This window comes from Lathamus discolor, chromosome 2 (genome assembly GCF_037157495.1).
Source record: "Lathamus discolor isolate bLatDis1 chromosome 2, bLatDis1.hap1, whole genome shotgun sequence".
NCBI classification, from domain to species: Eukaryota; Metazoa; Chordata; class Aves; order Psittaciformes; family Psittacidae; genus Lathamus; species Lathamus discolor.
In genome coordinates this window covers 105,675,145-105,699,620 of record NC_088885.1, presented here as the reverse complement: position 1 = coordinate 105,699,620, position 24,476 = coordinate 105,675,145, and the positions used below count along the sequence as shown (strand labels likewise).

At 38.6% G+C, this 24,476-nt stretch overlaps 2 protein-coding genes across 3 annotated transcripts; one reads left to right on the top strand and one right to left on the bottom strand.

Annotated features, from left to right (window-relative positions):
- Window positions 1-1,935: 1,935 nt before the first annotated feature.
- Window positions 1,936-13,926, bottom strand: CEP76 (centrosomal protein 76). Of its 2 annotated transcripts, XM_065667950.1 has the most exons (12): window positions 13,679-13,926; window positions 12,429-12,584; window positions 12,015-12,096; window positions 11,433-11,657; window positions 10,226-10,411; window positions 9,454-9,551; window positions 8,601-8,729; window positions 7,445-7,636; window positions 5,371-5,537; window positions 4,149-4,482; window positions 2,749-2,966; window positions 1,936-2,294 (listed from the first exon to the last, which is right to left on the bottom strand). In XM_065667950.1, exons 1-12 carry the CDS (start codon window positions 13,739-13,741, stop codon window positions 2,156-2,158), a joined length of 1,989 nt encoding a protein of 662 aa, XP_065524022.1. In that variant the 5' UTR covers window positions 13,742-13,926; the 3' UTR covers window positions 1,936-2,155. The 2 variants fall into 2 exon arrangements, with proteins under 2 accessions (XP_065524022.1, XP_065524023.1); XM_065667951.1 differs by lacking the exon at window positions 11,433-11,657 and having other exon boundaries at window positions 13,679-13,925.
- PSMG2 (proteasome assembly chaperone 2) lies at window positions 13,840-20,536 on the top strand. Its single transcript, XM_065667952.1, has 7 exons — window positions 13,840-14,009; window positions 15,606-15,777; window positions 16,546-16,604; window positions 17,443-17,561; window positions 18,898-19,071; window positions 19,609-19,729; window positions 20,159-20,536. Exons 1-7 carry the CDS (start codon window positions 13,941-13,943, stop codon window positions 20,249-20,251), a joined length of 807 nt encoding a protein of 268 aa, XP_065524024.1. The 5' UTR covers window positions 13,840-13,940; the 3' UTR covers window positions 20,252-20,536.
- The last annotated feature ends 3,940 nt before the right edge of the window (window positions 20,537-24,476 follow it).

The following is a 24,476-nucleotide window of genomic DNA, read 5'->3' as shown; positions in this document are numbered from 1 at the left end:
TGCTGGTAACAACCCCCAGAAACAACTCCTATCTGGACAGCAGGATGACACCCTCAGCTCCCCAAGCAACTGAACAGTGACATCTCCATCATGGATGCGTCGGGTTCCAGGGAAAAAGGAAGTCCTGGCTTTCACAGCAGGAGGGTGGCTCCGAATCCCTCCGTTGGTCTTCCTGCCCTCACATGGCAAACACCCCGTACCACAGAACTCCGGGAGCAGCAAGCAGGAGACACCAAGGGTACAGGAAAAGGCTGGCAGCAGTTGAAAGAGCACGGTTCAAAAGGGGAACAGTCTTCCAAACACTTGGGAGGTGATGCTCCTGCCCCAGAACACACCTGGGCACCAGCCCCTGTGCCAGCCTCTCCCCACGGCTGCACCAATTCAGAAAACCGATTCTTGTTGTACTTGAAACTCGCATCAGAAAACATGTGGGTTTTCGCTTTAGTATTTTAACATTTTACCTAACACAGGTAATCTAAAAACTCCCCTCAGCATCTGCTGCATACGAAAGATGAAGGAGCATCTAAGTGACCAGAGAGCACTGGGCATGTCCCTGCATGCTGAAAGGGCACACAAGGTCCAGCTCTGACTGGGGAGCTCCTCTTTCCTTTTTTCACTTTCACTTGTATTTAACATGGATGCATTTTTCCTCTTGTAATTACATACACGTGTAACGCACACTGCTGCAAACAAGATACAACTCGTACTTAAATAAAGCTATTAAAAATTTAGTGATATTCACCACACAACATGATTCAGCCTTTCACAGGATATGAGACATAATGAAATTGTACTGTATAAAGCACTGATCGTGGCCCTGCAGGCTGTGTAACAGGCGGAGGAATAGGTTTTTTCAGATACAAAAATAAAAGTAACACAAAACCAGATTTTGAAAGTGTTTGAAACCTGTTAGCAGCAGAGCCATACATACATCATGTTCAATTAAAATTTCAAGTTAAAACCCCAGGGCTGCATTAGGCAGTATTTAACACTTGGAAAAAAGACTGAAATGGTGTCAGACCACTGCACTGCCAATTAAACGTCCATGCAAAACACCAGCCTTCACTCCTGCTGTATGCATTGCAAGCTTCTTTGGGATTAAGTTCAGCACCAGCAGAGTCAGATCTTTCTTACACGTAGAACAAAAGGCGGCAGACACAGACCAAAGATATGGAATGGCTTCTATAGGAAAGATCAAATAGTTTTCATCAGCCTCACAAAGAGAGGCCAGAGTCCGCATGCTGAAAAACATGAGGTATTGAGAAGTTCAGCAAGCTCAATTGCTTGCTCTTTCTCAAAGCATGAAGACTAAAAGACACTTGGCAAAATCACCATCCACATGTTGAAGACAAACAAGACAATTAAGTACAGATCTCAGTGTCAGGACCAGACAAAATCATGAAGGGTTGTTGTCCTGGGTTCAGCAGTAGCAGCCATTTTAAGCAAAATGGCCTGGATACAGCTCACACCTCAGAAACTTCCTAAGCTAACATCAGGAAATAGGCATCAGGCTAAACCACTTCATGTAACCCAGCACAGGCTAGCCACATGTTAGGCTATCCACAACTAAATTTTAAATATTAAAAAAACCCAAAACATAACAAAAAGAAACAAACAAAAAAGATCCATGAAATTCATAGGATTAATAAGATTATCTCTACTTTTCTGACTGAACTGTTCTTAGAAGCTGAACGTAGAAGCTATTGCTATGTCCAAAAGAAGCACAAAAAACCACTTTGTTCTAGAAAGGACACATACTTCAGAATTTCTAGGTCTCGGTCACTCACAAAGTACACCCAATATGCTACACAGAGAGTCTATTACCCTGGAGAGGTAAACCAGACTTTTTTCTAAATGAATTCTGACACCAGTTCAGAGCTGCAGAAGAGAAGCTGGTATTTCATGCACGCATTTTAGTAATTTGACCCACATTCATTTAAGTACTAAAAGTAACTTTTATTAAAAATAAGAATAAATTCTCTTTATAAATACAATCATTACTGTGTACACAATCCTCTTCAATGAACACACAGTATCCAAAATCAACAGCATTTATATAAAATACTAGTTTTTAGTTACATAATTTTATACATTATTTTGCAGATCTAAAAAGGTATGAATGATGCTGGGTTGGTTTTTGTTTGTTTTTTTTTTTTCAAAGGACAGAACGGTATTTACAAGCAAACATGATCCAAACAGCACACGCAGATTCAGGGTATGCAAACACTCGTACACGAACTGCAAGTCGCACTTGGTCTCCCCTACAACAGATTATTTCTTCACAAAAAGGAGACCTGCATGACAAAAAGGAAAACAAGAGTAACAGATATTACTAAGCTATTATTACAATTTTCAATTACATATGTGCATTTTTTTCAACTGTGACCAACCCTTAAATAACAATAAGCGTCATGAGTCTGTCACTACAAATAATATTGTTCAACAGCACAGGGGCTGTTGCCTTGGAGGAAAACAAGGCCATCGCTGATCACTGGTAACAACTGCAGAGAAATTAACTCCTCAATGCTTAATTTAACCCATGAGAAGTCTATCACCACTGAACTCAATGTAACATAAAAGCTCTGTAACCCCATGACCCATTACATACACAACTCTTCCTCCAGTTCTAATTTAACAAAATCAATTTCCTTAAAATTTCATCAAAAAAAAAAAAAAAGTTGCAATTCACAGTTAAGTACTGTTACTTTTAACACACACATGTATGTATCTCTTTATATTTAAACTTACCGAAGACATGTGGCAAATGCTCTCCTGGCATTTCTGTATACAAAATGGATAGGAAACCCTTTAAATGTGTGACCATCAGGTACTGCTCGTCTTACAGCGTCCTGAAACTCTTCATTTCCTGCAGAAATACTTGTTGCACGTTCGAGCTCATAGGCTGCTAGCGCTGGTGACAAGAGGTAGGATAGATGGTCATCCCAAACAGTAGAAAGGCCAAGATCCTGTGAGGAAATTCACAGAATGATGACAAGTGTGCAGAATGAACATTAAGCTATGACTAAGCTTGTATATTGTATAGATTCAAATAAATCCATGACAAATCTTTAATTTGTAGTTAATGGAAGAGAAGCAGTATGATTTTGATATTGACTCACACACCAGCCGGAAGAACCAAACACCACCAACAAAATATCAAACGTTGAGCAAGAAATTAAGTACTAGACCAAAACAAGACCATCAGAGTTGAAACTAGATATTTTAGCTACAGTATCTCTGCATGAAATGTGAGAAGGTAGTGCAGAAATACATAGCAAAAATATATGGGAAAGATCAACTAAGCTCACCTCACATTTTTCACAATTGTCTCTCAGGGAAACCCACTTCTGAAAAAACAGTGCACAGTAGCTCCCCAAAACACATACAGATACACATTCCTTCCTCCTACCCATCCCACAAATGCAGTGAGGGAGAAAAATCTACCACATTATGTGTTCAACATCACATGAGACTCATACTCTGAGAATGCCACCCCAAACATTGAACATTGTGTGGCGAAATAAAAACTAAAACAACCAAAAAACCCAAACATCAAAACCAGACATAAGTTACCAGGGATTTAAAATATTATGTCCTCCATATCCAGCACAGGAAGAGTAATTTCTGGCACATTACACGTAAAAATTCTGATATAGGACAAAACTTATTTCTAGAAATGCCTTCAGATTTTACAAAGCAGTCAGAGTAAGAACATGGAAGCTGAAAGTTTGCTTTTATCTAGGAACCAAAACCATTTGCGGTGGACAGGCAAAGCCCACCAACCAGGTCTGGTCTTCCTAGCTCTTCTACAGACTACTCGCAGGTAATTTGCAGGTGCCAGTAAGCTGAAGATCAGAGACACAGGAGAGGCAAAGGCAGGGTGGCGGGAAGAGCCCACACAGAAGGCTACCAATCACCACTGCAAACAGTAAGTATGATGTCTAAACTATTTCAGTACAGTCTTTCCAAATAATTTTTCAATTACTTGACTTTTCACATACCACATTTCTGAAAAAGCTGATGGAAAACATGCTGCAAAGATACAAGTATGCTGAAGTAACAAATGGCTACCTAAACCAAGTGAAAACTGTAAACCCATGCACCTTTATTACCGCAACAGATAGACCACAATCTTTAAACAGTGTTACCTTTCTGTGTTCAGAGACCAGTAGCCTCAGCTGCAACTCTATCTCATTGCTTGCTACCGGAGCATCTATTGTGGAATCACACAGAGGAGGGAAAGGGGGAACTGAAGATGTTGATCCAGGTGGACATACAGATTTTATTGCTTCTCCACTCATAGGTTTCCATTTAGATTCATCATGCAGGTCAAACACACAGACCTCCACAGCATCAGACGGCTGACAATTTCCAAAGAACTTTTGATGGTTGAAGACACAGCCTATTGTGCGATAAGGATACAGTGGCTTGGGTTGTTCAACTAATGGAGGGTCATCAGGCTTGATAGGTCTGTGGATGTACCTAACCAAAAACATTCAATTTGTTATTAATATACCTTATTTCATCAAGGCAAAGTAAAAATACTTAGATGGGTCAGATACAAGCCATCTCTATTTCTAAAACTGTAAGCCAAATTTGTTAAGTTTGGGGGGTTTTTTTCCTCCCAAAATGGCATTAAATTATTTACAGAAAAAAAATTATACACATTTTGGAAACATAGCATACAATAAACTAATACATCCCATTTTTTTCTTTAAATCTAGACAAATAAGCTGATTAATTGAACTCAACAGCAATTAAATTTTGCAATTATAACAATATATCCATACAGTTTCCCCACTATTCATCACATTTGGAGAAATACATCTTCAAATGCTAATCATAGGATACACAAACAGTGTCAAAACAGAATCGCTCATTTTCAACACTGGATATAACAGGTTCCAGAAACTCTGGAATGACTCAAATGAGAATCAAAGAGACTTGCAAAGATTTTTGCAGGCGAAAAAATGTAATGTAACACCGATTTCACAGCTGAAGTAAGTTAAAAAATACAGGTTCCTAAACGATAGTGTTAGGTTTTATCTCTTTCTTTGCAAATGGTGGCAGCGATAGCTTCAATGGCAATCAGCTACTGTAAGACAGTTGCTATACAGTATTAAAGCCACTGAGAACTGCATTACAAACCGTAGAAATATTTCACCTCACAGTGAACCAGTTATTTTCCAAACAAAAGCAGTACACAGAAAAAAGATTCAAAGACAAAACTCACCTGGATTACATGACAGTTACATGACAGGGTGTAAAGATAAAAACCATAAAAAAGCCAACAAATATCCCACGCAAACCTCAATATATTGTTCGCTTTGATAATGCATTGTTCGCTTTTCTTGTATTTCTTTTACTCACCTATGTCCTGTTAAGCTCTCCCAAAAAGTAACTGTTCCATCAGTTCCAAGAGTCATTACCCAAGTATGGGGGACTCCTTTTCCTTTTGTTCCAACACACACAAAGGCTTCCAATCCAAACCCAAGAAGAAGACTGCACAGAAGGTTAGCATGATCTTCACAGTCACCCTAGACAGTAAACATTAGTAAACTGGTTTGAGTATCAGGCGTGGATAAAATCTTAAAGAAAAAAAAACATGGCGGTATTTCCATAACCATTATTTAACACATCATGTTTCCCTCTTGTTTACCTAAAGCATGTATCAGAACTTGGGCTTTTAAGGTTTCATTTTCCTGTAACAGAATAAATCCATTTAAAAATGAATAATGTATGTTCAAACGATAAGACTATATTTTTTATTCAAATATCATTAAAGCTAGAAAACATCTCTTATGATTATAAAGATACCTTCAAGTACTGCAAAACCAGAATCTATAGACCCAAGAAGACAAAACCCACATTTTAATTAAACATAAAAGCGTATGTAAATAAGGCAAATACCTGAAGTAGTATGAGAAATTATGTGGTATTTTCACACAGTTAGGAAATTCAGTCACTTAGTAAAATGTAATTGTGTTGTTATTTCACTGCCTTGAATGGTTTGCCAAAGTTGAGAAATTAAACAAAGATAAAACAACCTCCCTCACAGGCCTAACTATTAAAGCAGCTGAAAGTCACATGTAAAGTTGTTTTTCCCCTCAGTCAGAAAACCCATTTCTTTCATAAATACACTACTACCATTGATAATTCACAGAAAACAGTTTCTGAATATGATGTCTAATACTCTTTGTTTCAAGTCCTTTACAAATGTTAGCTGTAAAGTAAGAACAAAAGCTCCTCGTGCAACAAAGCCTTCATAATACAAAGCATAACATGCAGAAGTGGAAGCATAAGGCCCTTTGATGCTATTCAGAATGTTGAAAATATAAAATCCAGTGTTCCTGGATGCATCTGTTCATTACACAGATAACACACTCTTCCCCTACAGTAATGTACAAGGGAAAGATGAAGGAAAGTAGGTTTAACCAAGTTTCTAGTGAACTTGTGTTCTTTAATAATGCCATACCACTTTCCACAAGAAAAATAATAATGATCCAACTGGTGTGTAAGGGGCCAAATTCAGCTATTTTCTATACAGCTTTCCACTTCTGCCTTGAAGGAAATCTTTTCTCTGTGCCTCCAAACACAATGGCCCTCAAACTCAAAGTCGCTATCATCATCTCCGTCTGAAAGCCAGCAGGTAGCAAGTGATGCCTTTATACGGTACCTATGCATGATATGATATTCAGAGACAACAGCTAAAGCCTGTTCCGTGAGGCCTTTGAGACAGATTTAAAACCTGGGATACAGCTCCTGCTGCCAAGAAGATGACAACTTTTCAATACAAACACACCAGCGGCATTACTTTTGAACACAGAAGATTCTCTATGGCAATGAAAAGCATCGACCACTCCAAATAGGTATTAAAAGGGATTGCTATTACTTTTAGCCACACAACAGAAAAGCTATGATCCAGAACAAGTTACAATTTGTTTCATTTATTGTAGTCTTATGATACAAATGTCAAATCACCAAGAACTAGGTTGAAACCATTAGTAAAAATCCCTATCTTGAAAAAATGGAATGTAAAGATTGTCAGTATATTTTAACCCATCTAAAAAAACCAGCAAAAGAGACTTTGAGACTTTTTCAACTTTTCCTGGATTAGTCCAGAATTTAAACCAGTGTCCTGCACACTAGCAGAGGTTCACCGCATTATATGGGATCTTAGAAAACCAAATGAACACAAATGAGCTCATTGTCAACCAGATGTATTGAGGAATGGACCTCAACAATAGCAGTAAAGAAAGTCTGTTCCAAAGCCTTGTTGTCCATTTAAGATCTGTTTCTCTTTAAAAAATATCTTAAACAAGTTATTACAACATAATTCTCCAAATTTTATTTAATCCACATATTTGCAGCCTGTTTTAAATCACCTGCTCCAGTTAGAATATGGTACCACCTATTGTGTCACACAAGGACTATTTTCACATACCTTGTTTCTACATAAAAAAGCAAGAAGGGTACACCACTGTTCTTGTTTGCCACCACCTCCTCCGATGACAGGAGCTCTTTCATAACCCAGGACACTGACAAATCGTGCTGCTTGTCTAGGTGTGTCTAGCAACCGGCCTGCTCGAAGTGGTCTTATGTATGAACATACCGGATGGTTTACTCCATTTTCATCCTGAAAATGTAAAATACAGTTATTTATCATCCATGCAAATATCACAAAAGATTCATCTTAAGACTGTCTTCTTTGCAATGGGATATATTCTCCCTGAAATAATATCACTCAAAAAGTATTAAGACACAAAAATACTTATGAATTAAGACACAAGATCATTACAGTTTGATTTTTCTGCTTGTTCTGCCACTTGTAAGGACACTCTGGACTCGATGTTCAAATACCTGGAGCAGCACAGGCTGCAGTCCATTTTCGTAAATGGGTGAGGAACTGCTCCACCCACTATCAATTTCCACATTATCATCAAGCAAAAAACCAAATCAAACTGAAGAGTATGCACAGATCACTTCAGGATGTTACTTTGAGATAATAAGCTACCGTGCATTATCTGTGCTAGGAAAACTGCTACTAACAAGCTAAATTCATAGCGTGAAAAACGCAAGGATCATACCATTTCTTTTACTGTGGAACTATTACCATGGAGCAACTAACACAGTAACTTATTACCCCACAATAATTATGTCTATTGTTATGAGACATTAACCAGATTGTTTTACAGATCACACAGAGATCAAATATTGTGCAGATATGTTCTAGCAGATTTAGTAAGTGCATGTTTTGTATTTTATCTGGTATAAAATGTGTCTGAAATAGTTTGCATACATAAGTTAAGTCTTGGCCATTCATTAGTCTTCAAGGAAAAGACTGAACAGGCTTTATGACCTCTTACACCAGAGGTGGTTGGATCAACCCTTCTGTGGGCATTATGCCGTTAAGCTTCAATATACAAACAGAAGTTCCAAATTTCTTTTTTTTTTTTAAGCATGATACACCACATGTTGCCCCGATCTGAATGTAACCACATCACAGATCTGTAGAGATTCTATATGCATACAAACCTCACAATAAATCAAAAAATAAGAAGGTCACTTAAAGATTTGGTATAGTTGTACAATTTACAAACCTGCGCAAAAATCTTTACTAGCCTTGTGTTGTGTGTAGGCCTAATCTGCAGGTATTCTCTCCACCACTGTTTAGCATAGACAAGAAATAACCGTTCTTTTTCTGCTGTTTTCTGACGCTCCAAAGCAAACTGCAAGTAAGAAAAACATAAACAATGACATGTATATGAATTCCAAACAGGAGAGAAGAAAAAACAACAACAAAACACCAAAACACCAAACCCAAACAACATAATAAGCACATTAACACCAAATCCTGGCATATGTGAAATAAACCTTAATATTTAAAGTGTGCTACACAAATACTGAATAATAGTATTTTTAAATTAAAATCCAGTGAACTAAAACCTCAAGCTACATTTCTTGTTTGTAGGCTCCTATGTGAAGCTTGACTAAAGTAGTGGTCATCTGAAGTGATGCATTTCTGCACGGAAGGATTGATGAGCTTTTGACATGCAGAAGACTATCTCCGTGTACCTTCAGGCCAACCTTTACTGGCTTTCCAGGCAGAATAGCTGACTTGAAATTATTGTTTCAAATGGGAAAGAGAGCAAGAAAACATACAGTACTTGAGGAAAATAAGGTATATTGCACCTTTCTTATTTTTCTTCTTAAAGTTTTGATACAGGTAATTAGAAAAACTACTAAAATAATAATTCAAAGTAATGCTCAGTATAAACAAAAGTAGTTTAAAAAAAAGGTGATTATATTTAAGCTTAAAGGGGAAAAAAACAAAGTAGTAACATTCAAAAACCCACAGCCCTCAACATCTACAAGTAATTCTATACTAATTCCATACTGAGCTTCCCCCCCAACCAATAAAAAAGAAAGTAAGCCCTCCCAGAAATTACTTACTTGAGTATTAATTACTTCTGGAGACAGCGTCTTATCAAGTTGTGGATACATTTCTAGTCGAATGTTTAAAACACCAGCAGAAACCTTCGATTCTGTGCCTTTGAATCAAAATACATTTTGATCAATTCTCTTGAAATTAATTTACTGAAGACATTTCAACCAGACAGGAGCAAATAATTACAATAAATGTTAGCCATATAATTACAAAAAAATAACTAGACATCTTTAAATACATGCAAAATAAGCATCTTTATTTAAATTTCAAACTCAAATGAGGCTGTAAGAAAGCATAATGTGGCAAAAAAAGCAGACAGGTAGATGTGAGATAATTATCCAAGGCCCTTGTCCTGTTTTTGGCTGGGATGATTTTCTTCCTAGTAGCTTTCATCATAAAGTAAAATATAATAACAATGCAATAATGTTATTATAATAATATTGATAATACTATAATGAAATAGAGAGATGAAGGAATAAACTCTGCCCCTGAGGAAAACCAAACAACCAAACACGAACTGACGCACAGTACTATACCCGCTGACCGATGCCCAGCTCATCTCCAAATAGTTACTGGCACCCTCGGCCAACTCTCCCCAGTTTACGTACTGGGCTTGATGTTTTATGGTATGGAATACCCATTTTCTAAGGATGCCTGATAGTGACTTATGAGTTGAACTAAAATTAAACTACATCATAAATACTGCTTTAAGCTAACAAGCAAACTCAGTACCCAGTATTTTAAAGCCATCATTACAGCCTTATTATTTATCCTTACCTACACCCAGGAGTTCAACAGCAACATTTGTTATGCCATTCTCTGCAGCCAAGACAGATCGCCACTCCAAGAAATAGGACGCTACTAGTGTTGTCTCACCAAATGTGTCTGTTTTGATCAGCACCATATGCACTGGATCACATATAGATAACATAGTGGTTGCATCCACCATTTTACTTCCATCACCTGCCATTATTAAACCAAGATAAGACAGCAAGAATATTATCATTGTAAATCCTCCTCAAAATTAAAAAAGGATGCATTTACACTCATCAAATACATCACACTTTAAGAAAAATCTCATGTCCAGAAGTGTAAGCAATGATCTCATCTTAAAATCAAACTCAGTTTAGGACCTAGCTACAGAGAGGTTACAGTTAATTTACAGAGGAGATAAAAAGCTTCTTATAGCTGAATACTCAAATGTTAACTGCTTCAACTCTACAAAAATTAAAATGGAATTAGCATTTAGAAAATAAGGAATATTAAAGGACCATTTATGAAAAGCAATTGAAATAGATTCTTTTAATAAGTCGGAATGCATCACATCAACTAACTGTACATCAGTATTTAGGAAACAACTTTCCCGGTAGTTAAGCTTCACTCTACAATATGAATATCTCCAGGAGCAGTAGAATTAACAAAATCTGGGTTTCTTTGCATCTGTGTTATATTCACTCGTCAACTGCAGTAACTCTGCCTTTCTCTGCGTTTCCTGATGTCCCATAAGCTACCCTGGATTTTTACAGGATTCAGTCAACATTCAGAAGTCTTTTCATAACATACTTAGCTCCTACCATGTTCCCTGGCTACCAACAAAAGAACAGTAATGAAGGCTGTGGATGACTGACTTTTGTGCAGCTGTTTGCAAACTGAACTCACACTGAAGATTTCCTTCCACGATGACAAATTTATATTTCCCTTCTTCATCTGTCAGCACAAAGTTCATTAAAATCACAGCCACCTTAGCTGAGACTATCATCTTACTGTCAATTATGGATCAAGTTGGTCAAATTCAAAAAAAAGAAGAGGAGGCCAGAGCAGAGAAATACCTAAAAGTGGCATAACCTAATACTGTAATCAGTTTTCTGAGGAACACATGATAAAAAATAGGAAAGAAATCCACTAAAGAGCTGTAAACATTTCACAAAACTCTCTCAAAAAACCCAACCAATAGCATCAGCTTTAAACCCACAATATTCCTTACCTAGGCTATCCTTGTGTACTTCAAGTAAAAAACCATCATGAAAATCTGGGTCACAGGCACAAGCTACAGGTTTAGAACGGAAGCGCTGGTTTCGAAAGTGTAAACACAGAGTGAAGGTAGAACAGATCTGGCCAGGCAGAGGCTCCGGCTCCTGAAGATGTTCCAGAAAAGCTTTTCCACCCAAAACCTGAAGGTAAAGATACCTCCGTGTTGGGTCAATGTTAGCTGCAAAGCGTAGCAATAAACATGAAGAGACTACAAACAGATCTTAGGATGCATGTTAAATATTAGTTAACTAATAGGACACTATGAAAAAGAAACATTTTTGAGACAAACGCTTACGATAAAGTGATTTTACAATGTCTGGAAGTTATCTTCATGTAAAATAATGAAATAAAAAAAGAAGTTGTATTTTATGTGACACTAATTTCTGCTGCTTACATGAATTTACTTCCTCTATATAAGCAGGAAGAACATCTACCTTTAAGTCAGTAATGGATTACTAATTCAGAGTCCAAAAGTCATAACTTCAAATTTCTCTCAAAGCTAGGATCCAAATATTACAATGAATAAGCAACATACTTTTTTTCAAAACTGGTGGTTCTCTATCAATGAAATGTGTTGATGGCTTTGCAGCTGAAGTCCTCTCCTTTTCATTCCCATCCTGGAATTACAATTAAGACTTTTTGAGGCATCAAGGGATGCAACAGTGGTCTTACGGAAGTCTTCTAAAAACTAAATAACCCCTATTTCAACCAAATGCCATTCCCCAGGTATGCCCCGTTCTAGTACTCAAGATGCAACAAAATTGAACAAATATTTCTGATGTAGTACTACCATTAACCCAATTTTAGCATATGCATTAAGCTGTTCTGCTTCTGTCACAAATCAGTAAAGCCGTTATAAACCTTTAAAAGTACCATGTTTTGACTTTGTTAAATCTAAGTCAGTAAGAGAAACAAGCAAAAATATTTTAACTGTTTAAAAACTACTTACAGTTATAAATTTAAGTTCCTTCATAACATCATCAATGATTCCTCGTTGTCTTAAAGCTTTTATCAGATCTTCTGTGGATAACTGCTGATGCTCAGGTGCTAACTCTTCACGTATAGTCTCAGCAAGAACTTCTCTTATCCTGCCATGGACATCCATCTGAAAGAAAATTCACTATATGCTACAAACACCTGCTCTTTTTATGGTAGCAGCTGTGACTAAACAGTCACTCTATTCTCTAAAATCTAAGTCTAAAGTTATTTTCCTAGGAATACAGAAATAACTACACCAAAACATTAATCCTTTCAGAACTAATCAAATGAGTCACTATCTCACTAAAGCGTTACCAGTTACAAAAGTTATGGATATACAAAACCTGAGCATTTTCACTGCTCTTGAGAGTATCCCCTGCCTTGAACTTCCCTCCTCACAGAAAGGCCTGCAAATCCATCTATTATAAAATGGTTGCTGCCTCCCTCGAAATTCAAACTTAGGATAATAGCTTCTTATTTCTGTTAAATAAAAACACTCTAGTGTGAGGTGCCCCTGTCCATGGCAGGGGAGGTTGGAACTAGATGACCTTAAGGTCCTTTCCAACCCTAACCATTCTATGGTTGTATGATTAAGGTGAAAAATACATCTTTGTGTACTCAATAGGTAAGGCGCAAAAGCAGTGAATCTCCACCGCAAGCTCCTCCTGTGCTCGAAGGGAAGTTAGAGAACTTCTGTCCTTCACCTCAGCTGTCAAACTGCATGGATTTGTACAGCTGTTTCTCACACAAGAAGAACGTTACGGCCACACCACCACGCCTTGAAAGACTTCATGATGCACGAGTTAAAAAATGCACATTTATTTTCCCGTCCGTTCCAAAAGAAGCCTCAGGCCCAGGGTGCAGACCCCGCCGCCGACACTGCTGCCGTCCTCTCTCCCTGAACGGGGCAGCGCCTGACAGAGAGAAGCAATGAGGAGGTGGACGGGGACGGGCCTCAGCTCCATCTCCCCGTAGCTCGGTAAACAGAAAATGAGAGAGGACCGGAGGCGGTAGGAGACGGCCAGGGACAGCCCGCAAACGGGACAGCAGTTCGACGGGGCCGCGAACTGCCGCGGGCCCTCCCGGAAGGGTGCGCAAACGCCAGAAGGCACAACAGCGCCGGGAAACCACAAGCAGGGAAAACAAAGCAAGGCGATGGAGCTAACACGCCGCATGCCCTACCACCGCCTCAGCGGGCACTGCTGTCACTAAGGGACCCACCTTGACGAGCTGCTGGTGGATGATCTGCTTCAGCTCGGAGGCTTTCTCCGGGGGCAACGACATGGCGGCACGGAAACGGAGAAGCCGCAGTATGCCTCAATAGGGAGAGGGCCGAGGAGCCGCGCGCCGCGGACAAAGCTCCGCCCCCAACCGCCCGTTCCAACGGGCGCAGTGTGTGGTGGGCGGTGACGGTCGGTGCTCCCGCCCCGCTGAGGAGAGAGGCGCAGGGGCCGTTGGCGTTCTCCCTTGTTCCCCGGCCGGCATGTTTGTTCCTTGCGACCATGGCGGGCCTTCCGCCACCTCCGACTTTAAAGGCTTCACTCTGCTCATGGTGAGTTGCGCTTCTGCTTCCCCCACCCTGCCTTCAATAGGCTTGAGGGGGCGCTGCTGGAACGGGCCACCCCAGAGCGGACGAGCGGGGCGCGTCGCTGCGCTGGGCCCGGGCGCTGAGGGCTCCTGTCTGTGCCGTGGGACGCGGGCGTGGGCTCGTTTTCTTGCCTCTCCGCGCCTAAGGGGCAGGAGGGCCGGGATGCTTTGGTTTCCTTCTCCCCTGCTCGGCGTCGTCCCTGCGTACTTGCCCGTGGGGGAGCGGAAAGGCGCTGGGCAGGCGATTGTGGTGCCCTTGTGTATATCTTGCCGTGTGTTTTGCGCGTTAAAAGAGGATTTGCAGGGGTCTTTTCTAGAGCTTAATTCGGTCTCTTCTGTTTCCATCAGTTTCTCCCTCCTGAGCTGCCCGGCTTTTTCTTCTGTTAAGCTGTTGTGTGCCGAGCTATAGCTAAATGCTATCTCTCTAAAGTTAAAATGCCACATGTCATTTTACAGGTTTTGTAGTACCTGTGGATTGTCACTGGAATAAAAAGCTTTTTTTAAAGAAAAAACCTTTTTTCTGCTATATTTTAACCGATTAGGATTGTTTTAGGAAGTGTTTTAATCACCTTCATACACGGTATGAAATCAATTTAAGGTACTCTACCTGAGGTTACTTTGTTTATTGTGAGGTAGGAGTCCTAGTGCAGGCTGCGAAGTAGCAAACCATTGTTTTTCTTACCAGTGAGTTACTGTATTACCTAAAGGTAACCTTATCACTTTCCATCGAGGGCTGCACAGCCCGGGATGACTCTGCAGGCTGCACGGGAAGTCATTCCAGATCAGGTGGCGAGCAACAGGAAACGGGTCCTTGCTGTTTTCTGTGCCTAGGAGTATCAGGCTATTGAATACTAGCTATTTTGTAAGGACACTTTGTAAGCGCTGTTATGGGCTCTTTCACCGTGAGCTTATTGGCATCAAATACGGCAGCAATTTGTAGATACAGTTTATAAAGTAGAGGGAGGCAACCAAAACTTTAGTTGTCTTCCTGTAATAGTTTCTGTAAAAGGACACATGCTCTTGAATTTGTCTTTCTGTGCTATCATATTAGGTCACTATCTGCCCCGATTGGTGATAAGCTATAGCATTTCCTATATAATGAATCCAAGATGACCCTTAGCATTTTCATTCTTAAAAAATTAAAAAACAGCCTGCTTTTGTAAATGGGTCAGTCTAAGATTTGTAGGTTCAATATGTAATATCAGCATTACCGTTAGGTGTCACTTGAGGCCTGCCAATTTCGGCCATTAGGGGCTTGAGCATCTTTTATCTATTCTGTATCCAAAAAAAGAGAGGAAGGAGACAAGTTTTAAAAGCATTTGTTTAAGTTTACAGCGAGACAGGATTATTCAGAGAACTGGTTAGGATGTTCTTTGTGGGACAGTGTCCAAAATCTCTATTAGCAATCCGCTAAGGAACGGTCACTTTTATCAGAGGATGACTAGCACCTTTCAGAAATTATGTTTGACCAGAATTGAAGTAGTTTAAACTTCTACTATTTGAAGAGTGTCTTGTATTGTCCATAAAACACACTGTGATTCGGTAACTTCTGTTACTTCAGCCAGCAGTGTCGGTGGGAAATGTTGGTCAACTGGCAATAGATCTAGTGATTTCCACACTTGACATGACTAAAGTTGGTTACTTCTACACTGATTGCTTGGTGCCAATGGTTGGAAATAATCCGTATGCAACAGGAGAAGGAAACTCAGTGGAGCTGAGTATAAATGCTGAAGGTGAGTATTGAATGCTGAAAGTCGTTATTGAATGCTGAAGGTATTTGCAAGCTGCAGAAAGTGCAAGAATGTCATGTTTATTTTTTTGTTGTTACAAAAACTAATGTCAGTAATAACAACTTCAGTAAGTAACAGATAAAAATGTATTTACATTTCACAAAGGAAACTATTTTAAGTTATTTTGGATAATCACGTTGACATATGGTACCAGTAAGAAATGTTGAATTTCAACTATTTACAGTGCAGTCAAAACTCTGGTTTTAATCCAAAGCAACATGAAGTGTGCTTGGAGAAGACTGCTAGAATGCAAGCTGAAATGTTCATGTAGAAGGACATTTAGCCTTTCTTTTTCCTCTTCCTTCTTTCTCACCAGTGTTTGCCTTTTTTCTTGTGGTGTTTCTCCCTCTCCCTCCTTCAAATTCTTGGTTTCTTTCCCTATATTGATCATTGCATTAAATAGGTTTTTTTTATTTTTTCTCTCTTAAATCCTGCAAGTCTCAGAATAATCTGTCAATCTTTGCAGAGCTGCATAACGAGATTATCCAAATTGTTGCAGGAGGTAGATCATCATATATTTTTCTTTATTCAGTCTGTTGAATTTATGACAAGTGAAGTCCAGTTAAGACAGTGCTCAGAAATACGTATTTTTAACTGACAGCTGGAAGGTTTACTATCCTGAGGTTTGTAAATTGGATAAATCTGGATACTTCTAGACACAGATATCTTTCTTGCTTTCTTCTTACAAAAATTAATTATTTCCTATTGTAGTGTATTCGTTACCTTCAAAGAAACTTGTAGTTCTGCAGATCAGATCACCATTCATAAAGGTATGAATGTGCATTGATTGTTCTTACTTCACTCTTCATTTCGAATAGGTCTGCTGGCAAATAGTTTAAATGGCCTAGCAAAATGGTTTTTCTTCAATGTGCTATAACACCTTTTCAGCTGATGCGATTTTAGCTGACGAAAGCTGACATCCACATTTATTGAGGGTTGTGGTTTTCTTGTTTTTCCAAGCCTAAGAGCAGTCCAGCTATGTTATTAACAGTCTTAAAAAATGGTCTGGGTTTTGTCTTTTTTTTTTTTTTTTTAACTTTTTATTGGGTTTGTGTGTTCTTTTATTGTATTAGCTTGATTTTTGGAGTCAGCCCAATTTAATTATTTCACAGTGTTCTATATTCATTTAAACTGCATTCATTATGTAAAAATGAAGAACTTAAAATTACTTATTAATTGGATAGTGGCTGTAATTTAAAATAAGCAGAATGCCATGCCAGAAAAAAAAAACCCAACAAAATATGCTGCAGTTTTTAGTAGTTGAAAGTGTGAAAAAATCCTGTGTGATCCTACCATCCCACCTTACTGTAAAGCATTTTCTGTTGGTGTTAATGGCATACAAAATGGATGGTACTGTTGTTGTTAACATGGGCTTCATGATAATTTTTATCATTATACATGTAGTTTTGATGAAGTAAACAACCATAGTAATCATCTGCTTTTTAAAACTATATCTAACATTGAAGAATAAATGTGTATGAAGAAAAATATACATCACTGCTAAACATTATATGTAACAGCTACTATTGTTAGCTTTTGTCCTTTTTTTTTTTTTTTTTTAAGGCACAGTATGTTTTTCACTTCTTTTTTCTCTTTCATTGTATTAAGAACAAGTACAGGCCATTCTGTCAAATGCTGCTTTCTTGGGTGAAAAGCAGCAGATGTGCCAGAGTTGTTCTTCTGTCTAGCAGCCATGCGTATCAGCGAGATGATGAGCAGCTTCTTGGGTATGTTTGTGCCATTAAAAGACCTAATTAATGTTTCTGTTGTTTTTGACAAACTGACATATTTCCTTCTACTCAGTACTTTTGGCAAGGTTCTTTTGCTTGGGGTAGGGGGGGAAGAAAAGGTGGGGAGTAAGCAAGAGGGCTGCGTGGTTCTGATTTACAGCTTGGGCTTAAACCACAACACCTGTGTATATAGGTCGTAAAATAATGTACTATTAAAACATTATGTTACACAGGATTGGTCTCTAAATTTTCGTAGTTGCTGCTGTTGAAAGTATTGAGCAAAAGGCCTCACTGTAAGGCAATAGAGCCTCAGTTTTACCTTCTTAATTGTTTGTGGCTGCAAGCAACCTCAGGGATTAACTGCTAATATATAGGTCACAGACTAGATTTTTAACACTTAATCAGAACATTGATTAGTTTCTTATTCTATATTTTGAAAGTTTTCTTTAATATAGTAAGTTATTTAATATAGTTTAATAGTGGAAGTTATTTGTTGGGAGTTAACTCCAAGGTTCAGATGATATGTGTTTTTATTAAATATTACTCCTTTAAAAACAAGCATTACTTACTGATTGAGGACATCAGGACTGGTGATGTAACAAAAGCAAACAAGAAAAACCCAGTATTTTTGCAAAAGACCAATTGTTATCCTCAGGCTGTGTAAATGTGTAGGGCTTTAGAGGAAGTTTAAGTACATTCACGTCCCAGATACAGTTACCAGTGATGTTTGCATCCAGTTGCAGAATAGCCAGCTAACATGCAATGAAATGAGAGGGACTGATGGTTATTTGGTGTGGTCTGATTCGTAAGTTGTGGTGGTCTAACCCCCCTCAGCACCAGAGAGTAACTCTGTTACAGCAGATTCACTAAAGAGCAAGGGTGGTGCATTCAGAAAATACTTAAGACCTGACTGAAGTCTACATATATTTCTGGTGTGAGTTTATTAAAAGTACTGTATCATAGTGAAGTCCAAGTTTACCCTAACAAACGTTAAATTAATCATCTCCTATCTGAAGGAGGAAGAAGCACATTTTGTTTGTAAATCATTTAGCAACCCTGAGCAGTTCTGCTATTAATGTGCTTACGTATCAGGTACTTGCCAGTTATTTGAGCCCCTAAAAAAAAGGGTACCTTGGTTCTCTTTGTGGCAGAAAGTTGAGTAGTTTGTACTGTTTTGAAGCTGCATTTTAAATTTGATTTGAGGAAGAAGGGAATGTCAGTGCAGTTCTTCATTGCAGGTGTGAGGTCCTCCACCCTTCAGCTTCCTTCTGTCACAGTGACATTGGTAGTGTCTTTTATTGTCAGGCTGAATGTATTCTTGATTTGTTTCTAGGACACCACTACGCTACCTACTTACACCTGATCTTGAGAAAGCAGTTGGAGGTCTTATGCAGGAGCTAAACTGGAAAGAAATGGAGAAAGTAGCAGCTTACCCTGGAATAAATGATACAGAAAAAGTACTACATATTCCTGGAGGTGGCATCACAAAACGATTGTTTACGGAGAGGTAAGTTGCCTTAAGCACAGAAAGGTGTCAGAACTCTCATTTTTAGTACATGGATAAAATTATCTTCTAAACTGTTATGGTATAGGAAAAGTCCTAATAAAAAATATAATAATAATAATAAATGGGAATATTGTGACTAAGGTAGTGATATGCAGCCTGCAAAACTGCTGTTTGAAATGTACTAAAAGAAAATGAATGATTATATCAAGGGATCTCTATAAATGCCCCACCAACACAAAAATACAAACTAAGTGTGTCAAAGAGGTCCTGAGCAACGCTTCCATGATGTAGGGTTTCTGCCTCACAAAGCAAAGAGCAAATTCAAGACTAAGAACATCAAGTGTGAAAAAGCAATCAAGGAAGTGTGGAGGGGGGGGAAAAAGTCCCACCTTTCTATGTATGCATACATTTTTACTTTTGGTTTGGGTTTGGGGTTTCTTTAACAACCCAGACACAATTGTTGTTGCTCTTAATGCACAAATATAATTGTTCTGGGTCTAGAAATGAAATAGAAATGCCTGCTCATTTTTGTTGCAGCTGCTCAAAAGGAATCCAAATGGCAGTTCTTTTGAAATTCTGCTCAGAAGGGGACAACATCCCTGATGCGTTTGCTCTTGTTAACTATCTTAATGAATGGCTCCAGTTAATTAAAAGTGAAGTAAGTGCTGTTTTATCTAGAGTTCTTGCATTTGTATTTTATAGCTGTTCTTTTTAATTTTTCTTCAATCCAGGACATTAAAAATGTTACTCAGCTGAATTTTAGGAAAGTTAAAAACGTATTGGTTGGGTTCCTTTTGGTCCTTGGTCATCAAGCATATGCCAAATTAAAGATACATTTTGATTCAAACCTCACTGGAGATTTCCCCACCTGGAAAAACAAACCTAAACACTAACTCTTTTGTTTGATAGCTGGGGGAGAAAATTGTGTAAGGGTTTGATTGAGTTTGAACTTCCAGTCTTCTTCTCTAAAGCAACCCATGATAATATTGATACTTGAAATGCTGCCTGTTATTTTAATACATGTGCCAGAGATAGAATTGCATCATTAATATTTAAAACTTAATGAATTATTCTGATTCTGTTGCAGAGCGACAATTCCACAGATACTTCTTCACAATGGAAAATACCAAGTTCTTGGCGCTTACTTTTTGGCAATGGTCTCCCACCTGCACTCTTCTGATCAATTCTGAACTCTTCTGTAAGTGACATGTGCAGTCTCAAATGTCCCTTGAGGAGGTATTAGTCATTGCCAAGCAACAGCAGCTTACTTTGTGTCTGTATTAATTATTTAAGAAAAATTCCTTTAACATATGTGGGTTAGTAGCTAAAGAAATGAAGGTGATTTTCACAAATTGACCAAAGAAATACGTTTTGTACAGTTCTTCATTGAATAACTTTGGTTGATCTTCGTTCGTTTGTTTGTTTCTAATAAAATATTTTTGAAAAAAACTTTTTCTTTGGTTAAGTGTTATTGCTACAGAAATATTTCTGGTGCACCTTCTCCGTGTAGCTGAGAACTTGAGATTGACGTGCAAGCATAGATCTTTCTTATGAAGATAAAACCCTCGTCTTCCATGTGAACTGTGGATCTTAGCCTTTTTTTTTTTTCCACAAAAACCTTCCTGGTGATCTAAGGGAAGCTCAGAAGTGCTATAATTCTGCTTTTGTTTCCCAGTACTGTTCTTGTAACTTCACGTGGTGAGACTGCAGGTCTGTTGGACCTCCTCCTGCGGTCTGCAGGAGATAGCAACCTGTTGTATCTTTTCTGCTTTACTTCTATCATATAATTTCTGTTCTGCTTCCAAGGGCTGCAGACTAAAGATTTCTAGGTAGATAAGCCGCCTTATGCTGATCTGAGGATGAATACAGTGCTCTGAAATATAAAGGAATTAAACCATTGCCCTGATAGCGGTCAGTCTGGTATCTGTGTATTTTATAAGCTTAGTCTGAGACACCAGTTGTGTGATGCAGAATTCATGCATTTAATGTTCGTAATAACGCTTCTTGTGTTATTAAGCTATGTGTTTGATTTTGGTCTTTTGGAAGTACTTGGTCGCATCAGCTTATTTAAAAGTAACTTTAAATCTAGAATTTCAGAGTTGTAACATATGAATTAATGCACATGACACAAGGCATAATTTTCAATATTTAGTCTGCTAAATATGTGGGGTTTTGTTTGGTTTGGGTTTGTGGTGGTGTTTTTTGTCGTGTTTTTTTTTTTTTTTTTTGTGATGTGGTCATGGAATCATAGAATAGTTAGGGTTGGAAAGGACCTTAATATCATCCAGTTCCAACCCCCCTGCCATGGGCAGGGACACCTCACACTAAACCATGCCACCCAAGGCTCTGTCCAACCTGGCTTTGAACACCGCAAGGGATGGAGCATTCACAACTTCCTTGGGCAACCCATTCCAGTGCCTCATCACCCTAACAGGAAAGAACTTCTTCCTTACATCCAATCTAGATTTCCCCTGTTTAAGTTTTAACCCATTGCCCTTGTCCTGTCATTACAGTCCCTAATGATGAGTCTCTCCCCAGTATCGTTATAGGTCCCCTTCAGATACTGGAAGGCTGCTATTGGGGTCATGCCAGTAGAAAAAAATAAGAGGAAAAGGAGCAGCAGCAATCCTGAAGAGATCTGTTAAAAGTGTAGGAATAAGATTCAGTGGTCAGCTTTGCTTGAGAACTTGTGCCTGTTGGTAAAGAAGAACAGTTCAGTGAATGTGACTGATCACCCAAAGGATGCCATATTATTTGTCTTTTCAGGGTTTTGAGGTGAGAATCACAGTGAATGACTGTCAGAGAGGACTAATAATTGAGTGAATGTTCAGTTACTGTTCTTCTGCCACAAAACAATAAGAAATTTAAGTGTTTCCTAGTCTTAATTCTGCTTTGCAGAAGCAGATAATGGAGGGCAAACTGAACCTTGGAGAGCTGGTATGTAAAGCAAACACTTCATACAATGGTATGTCCAAATGTCTTCAAATCGAGGTAGTCAGTCACTAACCTAGGTATGTGTAGAAAGATTAGCACAAACTACTGGCTCCTGGCGTTAGAACTGGAAAGGCTTCAGGATTACTTACATCTGTAGTGGTTTTGTTTTGTAAAGGTTTGGATTGTATTAACACTAATGCTTCTTAACACTAAATGCCATGCTAGAACTGTAAATTAATCCTTTGCTCATACTAATAAGCTTGTAGTAGTAATGCACAAAGATGCCACTTTTCGTGAAGATGCATCTTTTAGGGTGTAAAAAAAAATGAGCTATGGCTAGATCTAAAATATTTGGGAATGACTGATGTGCCTGTGATTGTGAATCAAAAAAACTTACCTGACCAAAAAGCACTTTGCATACAACTGGTATGCAAACTACAACAGGGCGTTTAACCAAATAAAATGACTAAAAAGATCACCTTAGTCCTAGCTTAAAGATTTGTCTCATGGCCTTGTCAGTGTTTTGTAAAAAGTTTGAGTTTCTGCAGGCAACTGGAAGGCTCTTATGACTTGCAGCCTGCCTTTATAAAGATAAGGTCACAGTGATGCTTCATGATAGCAGATGTTTACCCAAATTTTGCTTTTTTGAAAAAGGACTGATGATCTAAATATTCTTCTGATGTCATTCTTCATTGTGATGGCTTCTCAGTTTTTCTGTGACTGCAATACACCACCTGTAACTGGACAGCAGTGAGCATGGAGAGGTTTGGTAACTTATAAGAGTGAAATTTACTGCTGCACATTAGTTTCAAAAGCTGAATCTGCCAAGCTGGTTGAAAACTTTCGCCTCAAATGATTAAATACTTAGCTACTTCAAGCAAATACTGTTGTAAATTATGAGAACTACTTGCTTATTCTTATGCACTGCTGATTCTGGAACTGAGTATTCATTTTCCTTTATTAGAATCTGACCTAAGAAGTCAGAAGTTGAAGCCGATCATGGCCCTGATTGAGGCTTTTGACCTGAAAGCCAGCAGGGTCTATCAGATCTACCAGTAAAATCAAAAGCTGACCTTAGAATGAAGCTGTAGGAGATACTCAGCTCTCCCTTCCACACACTGATGCCTCTGTATGGTCTAATGGTTTGAGTTGTGGCTTTGCTGGCATACCAGAGAATAGGTCAAGAAAAAATGGCCTGATAATTTAAACATGCTCATTGTAGAACATGAACTGTGTTATTTTAGAAGAGTGGGTGGATATGGACAAGAAGAATGCTTTGAACGGACAGCTGCTACATTGAATGGTGGTATTTAAAGGGGGCAAAATACTTAACTCATGGAGTTGTGTTGGAATCACTAGGCAAACCAGCATGATGAAGATGGCTGTTTAAATCAGCTGTACCTTCTTGAAGCTTTCCTGAGATGAAAACCCTTATTCAGAAGGAAAAGGATGCATGCCTACCTCTGCATTACCTTAGTATTTCTACTACATGAGCATGAGACTATTCCTGCACTTGGTGCAGGGCTCAGATAATTACAGCTCTAATGACTGTAAAGAAGCAGCCCTGAAGGTATGTCTTCTTTTTTTTACACTAACTTGCAAGTTACTGAACAGTACCTATCAAAGAGCCAGCTCTTCAACTAGAGCTTGCGTATTGCTTGTACAACAAGTACGGTTGTTTAGAAACAGTTATGTATGCACTGGAGCTGCTTCATGAGGCTTTTCCAACCATCATAGAATGTTGCTCTGCCAGGAAAAAAGGAATTATCAACAGGCACAAGTGTTTTAAGTTCCTTATGGCCTTTTTTGTTGGGTTTTTGTTTGGGATTTTCCTTTTTTTTTTTTTAATATAAGGTGATTGCATAAGATTTACTTAGCTGCTTGAGTACTTAGTTCCTTTGGGATCAAATTACTTGCTTCATTTAAGCCTCTTCATAGGTGTCATTATTCTAGCAGCTGTGAACTTCAACCACACTGCAGTGAAAGTATTTAATATCTCTGCCATCTGTAGCCTTGTGTTTCTTTCTTTGCAGACAAGTTGTAGAGTAGGTGTGTTGCATCATAAAGAGCTCATTTGTGTAAAGCCTTGGTGTTTAAATAACGTGTGACACATGAATAGCAAGCCCAAACAGGGTTTGCTGCACCTGTTTGACACAGGTACACAGATCCAGAATATACTGTGCAGATCTAAGATATACAAGGTACTAAAAAAACTTGGAAATACTCATGGCAACTTCTGTGTTTTTTAAAGGGTAAGTTAAAAAATATCTGAAGGGTAAAACCTTACTTGAGCAGCAAACAGTGTTGCTTGGGCATCCACAGAAAGTTCATCAGGGAGGGAAAATTTGTATTAACTGTATTAACCAGGATGCAGTGTGACGTGTGCCCAGTGGCATTTGAGATGCTACAGTTCAGAAAGTGTTTAACTACAAAACTCTTATTAGTCAAAATCCAAGCAGCAGATTAAATTA

Coding starts and splice junctions, on each gene's coding strand:
- CEP76 (XM_065667950.1), bottom strand. CDS start 13,741: ATGTCGTTGCCCCCGGAGAAAGCCTCCGAGCTGAAGCAGATCATCCAC. Junction 12,097..12,428: donor AGGAACTTAAATTTATAACT/GTAAGTAGTTTT, acceptor TTGTAATTCCAG/GATGGGAATGAAAAGGAGAG. Junction 7,637..8,600: donor TAGTAAAGATTTTTGCGCAG/GTTTGTAAATTG, acceptor TTACATTTTCAG/GATGAAAATGGAGTAAACCA.
- PSMG2 (XM_065667952.1), top strand. CDS start 13,941: ATGTTTGTTCCTTGCGACCATGGCGGGCCTTCCGCCACCTCCGACTTT. Junction 14,010..15,605: donor AAGGCTTCACTCTGCTCATG/GTGAGTTGCGCT, acceptor CTGTTACTTCAG/CCAGCAGTGTCGGTGGGAAA. Junction 17,562..18,897: donor GATGATGAGCAGCTTCTTGG/GTATGTTTGTGC, acceptor ATTTGTTTCTAG/GACACCACTACGCTACCTAC.